The sequence below is a fragment of the Drosophila tropicalis genome, unplaced genomic scaffold, assembly GCF_018151085.1.
Source record: "Drosophila tropicalis isolate 14030-0801.00 unplaced genomic scaffold, ASM1815108v1 contig_845, whole genome shotgun sequence".
Classification (NCBI taxonomy): Eukaryota; Metazoa; Arthropoda; class Insecta; order Diptera; family Drosophilidae; genus Drosophila; species Drosophila tropicalis.
The window spans coordinates 2,212,200-2,216,583 of NW_027173338.1; the positions used below are offsets into that span (position 1 = coordinate 2,212,200).

The 4,384-nt window shown below is 33.7% G+C and overlaps 1 protein-coding gene across 1 annotated transcript; it reads right to left on the minus strand.

Annotated features, from left to right (window-relative positions):
* Positions 1 to 378: 378 nt before the first annotated feature.
* LOC137581479 (uncharacterized) lies at positions 379 to 1,918 on the minus strand. The gene is made up of 2 exons (XM_068295730.1): positions 1,788 to 1,918; positions 379 to 1,721 (listed from the first exon to the last, which is right to left on the minus strand). The coding sequence occupies exons 1-2, from the start codon at positions 1,801 to 1,803 to the stop codon at positions 379 to 381; spliced, it is 1,359 nt and encodes a 452-aa protein (XP_068151831.1). The 5' UTR covers positions 1,804 to 1,918.
* Between the last annotated feature and the right edge of the window lie 2,466 nt (positions 1,919 to 4,384).

Sequence of the window (4,384 nt, forward strand, 5' to 3'; positions counted from 1 at the left end):
ATTTCTCATTCAAAGGGAAATTTAATTTACTCATATTTTACTCTAATACCCAAAAATAAATTTAATAGAAAATTTCATTTTAAAAACCTGCATTGTTCAGGTATTAAAATGTCCTATCAAACCAAGTTGTATAACAAAGGGTTAACAACTAATAGAAACCAGAACTAATTGATTGGATTGCTGCTTATCAATTTCTTTTATTGTTGTAATCTCAGTTTAAAACTTTCTATTACCCACACAGGGTATTTCAAGTACAATGGAAAAGAGTTCAAGTCTTTAATCTATTGATTCGTTATCTGTATTTATATTGTCCACAAATTGATTTATGGTTCAGGCACATAGAAACACTCACACACACACACACACACACACACATGATCATCTTACAAAGCAAAACTTTAGAACTCCATTCATATAGTCCTCATTGTGACTTAGTCGCTTCGTTTCGATCCTCAGCAGACGTTCATTGTCCAAATAGCGCGATGAGTGAATAATTTCAGGATTAATGTCACTATCGCCGATCCATAATCGCATGGGCTCGTGACGCCATTTCTGTTTGGTTAATATGCCCAAGGAACGCCAGACCAAGGCATCACCCAGGCATTTGGAACGTGTAATATTCAAAATTTTCAATTGACGACAATGGATGATGAATTCGAGTATGCCTGCCGGACTCTCCAGTTGATAGCCACATAAATGCAGTTCGGTTAAGGCTGGCAGCTTGGTGGATAGTTGCACCAAGGCTTGATCTTCTAGACATTGCAATTGATCTTGTCCCTCCTCCAATAGACCATGTAGCTCCAATCTTTGAAGCTGACGTAGATTACTCAACTCGCGAAAGAAACGTCCATAGTCGTGGAGTAAACCACTAAAACGGAATCCCTCAATTTCTTGTTGACGACCTCCTATGATGCCCCTTAACTCGCCACCAGGTGAAAGATTATTGGGACGCGCTATGCGCGATAAGACATCGAATACAAAGTTTCTCGAGTATATGGATAGTTTATGTAGCCTGGGCAATTGCAGCAACTGTTGGGTAAAGTCAGATTCCATGCATAGATGATAGTCTGCAATCTTGATGTGCTCCAGAGTGGGACACAACTGTAAGTCGACCAAATCACAGCAGTTGACCTCATCACAGTCTTCCATAATATCAAATTTACGTAGTTGTAATTGCCGAAATATATCTGGAAAATATTGCGATTCCAAAAATTGGCAATCATCCAAGGAGAGTTCATTGAGTAGCTCCAAATCACATAGATATTTGCCCGTAATCTGACATCCTCTTAGTTTCAGTTTCCTCAACGAGGGAAATACACGACGCAATAGTCGAACATCTTCATCCACAAAGCGAATTCGTCCACGTCGTTGAGTCTCTGCCATCCATTCGAAACTAGTTATACCACTTAGAGTCTGATTACTCAGATAACGTAAACGCCTTACATCCATTCCATGGCAGCTTAATCCTTGCATATATGGTCCTAGAGCTAAAATGAATTCCAGAAACTCTTTAGACGATGTTGCAGATCGTCGAAACATTTCATCCTCCAAGCCGACATTCCGTATGCGAGTTCTCCAAAGCATTTGGACAATGCTCGACAGGCGACTATGCAACTGGGCCAACTGAAATTGTTGATAGACATTCAAATATCTCACTATCAAGGCCAAGACATCGTCATTTAATTGCATCAGAGATGCTGTAGAATTGTTGGGTTTTGTATCTGAAAATCAATATAAATATTTTTAGCGAATTTTCTTGCGAATATTTTTATAAAGACATTTTTTACCTGTTTCGGTTGTCATTCCTTACAGTTTTAGTTCATTTTCAATACTAAATACAAAATTTCAGTTTACAAACCGCCAGATGATCGCAACTTACCTATCCGTCGTCGCCGCCCTGTGAAGGTCTTTAGGGGTGGTTTTCCAGCCATATTGGGCGCACTATTCCAATGACTACCTACTACACACTAACATACATATGTATGTATCTACCTAGCTTCCATTTTCCAGTCCTTAGTGATGGTCAGAATCCTGAAACACCGTGACCTGCTGTGAATTGTGACTTTGTTAACTGAGAGCGAAATTTGATGGTACAGTGGTGGCCATAAATTTATGTCTCCAATGTATAAAGATCTATATAGCTTCATTCCGTTTTGATAAACAACAACAACTTTATGTACTTTCTTTTGCAGTTCACTAAAATTCTACTTTAGTATAATTTACTCACTACATTTTAGTGTCATAAAACGAAGCCAAGCCGGAATAGACAAGAAAAAAAAAAAACAAACTAAAATCATAATTACAGTTGATGCCATTAATTGGCACTCGAAAAAATCAGAATTGAGCCTCGGGTTAGGAAATGTCAAGAAATTGGGATCACTGAAAGGTTGTTTCATTGCTTATTTTAACTTACCAAAAGAACAACAAAATTTTCAAACCAACTTTAATATCTAATTAATTTTTTTTTTTTATTGAATATTTGAAAAACTTATGTCATTATTTTTAAGTTAGAATAATGTCTTTTGGTCTGCATTAAAATTTTGGAGAACATAATTTTTTTCCAAATTTTAGCAAAAAATATCATAATAATAATCAGACATCTAGTAACCTTTTTGAATTGTTAATGCCAAATTGACTTTTCCCTCATACATTTTCGGGAAACTTCATTTATTAATATTTTGAGCTTCGAACGTAAATCATTAAATTTAGGAATAACAAAATTTGGCTAAACTAAAATTTTCGAAATGAAACCTTTGAAGCTACAAAAAACCGATGAAAAATCATCTAATTGCGCTGGCGATGGAACAGGGACGCCATTAGTTGAATCAATGCCAATGAGTATTGAGGAAACAACGAAAAATTTGGAAATGATTAGAGTTCGACTATTGAAATTGGTTGATCGGTTCTGGGAGCTGGATGTGGCAGTGTTGGCTCTACGTGGATTGTGGACCCATGCCCCAGTTAATGCTGTTGGCACTACACGTCACATGGAACAGATGCGTGGCTCAAATCGATTCGGTCCAAATTATGGTCTTTTCCAAGGCAGATTACCAACCATTCCAGAAGAAAATGAAGATGATATTTCAGATGACGACTCTTAAGTTATTATTTGGGCTCCAGATGTAAATTTTGCATGCAATGCATTAAAAGGAATATAACAATGTGCAAGTATTAAAGTTATAACAGACTAAATATATTTCGTTTAAACGAATGTAGATTTGGTGGTTGGTTTCTCATTAAATGAGGAGACAGATGATTTCCCTCTTCCCCCACTTCTGTCGCTTCCAAAATATTCTAGCTGAATATAACCTTTAGATTATCTTTTAAAAACTCTGAAAAACTATTCACAAGAAATTTTTAGGAATACCACAATTTTTTTTAAAGGCAATACTTAAACATAACTTAAAGATTCTTAATCATGTTCATTAAAAAAAAGGGTAAACTTTTGGATTAGAACATATGTATGTCCGATGAAGCTTACCTTTTCTTTAAAAATAAAAAATTGAATATTGAGTTGATTGTAATACGATGAAGAATATTCTCACTAAATTTTTAAGTTAACTGAATAATTAGAGCTAGGAATTTGAAGTATTTTAAAGATTTTCTTCTCTATAAAACAAATTGGAGTTTTCTTCACTAGAATATCTTTTAAATTGTCAAAATAGTCAACATTTCCTAAAGTTCTCTGAATATTTTTAGGTTCTATTATATTGCAAAAGAAGAAAGAATTCTTGTTTTTGAGACCAAATTACAAATTCCCATAAGATACTTACCTTAGATGGTCATAGTTTAGGAACCTCATTCATCATTTTCGAAAATTGAAACAATCTAAAAATTGATACGAATGTTTCTTATTGCATATTTTAAGGGGGCAAGTCAATGGTTAATTTAACTTCCTTTTAATGAACTAGTCCATTTTGGCGATTTCCGTGTTTGATAAACTTTTTAAGATCCTTAAGTCGAACCTATTGTTACTTGATTTTGAAAAGTTAAAGCTTTAATAAAATTAATTTTGTATGCTTATGCTGCTGTTTTTTTTTTTTTTGTTATTTTTTTTTTTTGTTTTGCTTTTTCAGTTTTATTCGTTTTGTTTAGTGTGCTTACTACTTTATCAATTTTAATTACACTTTCATTTATTCATAACTTTTACAATATATTCTATATACGTTGTTGTTGGTTTTTTTTTTTTAGTTTATATTATTGTTTAATGTTATACTTTATGTTTTGTTTTTGCAATTTTATAATCCAATGTTTACTCTTGTATAGGCATATATATATATATTTCCATTTGCTTTCTTCTCATTAGGTATATATAGTGGTATATTGTATCTGATTTTATAGTACATTATTGTTTCTATATAGTATTGTTACTGTTATTTTTTGC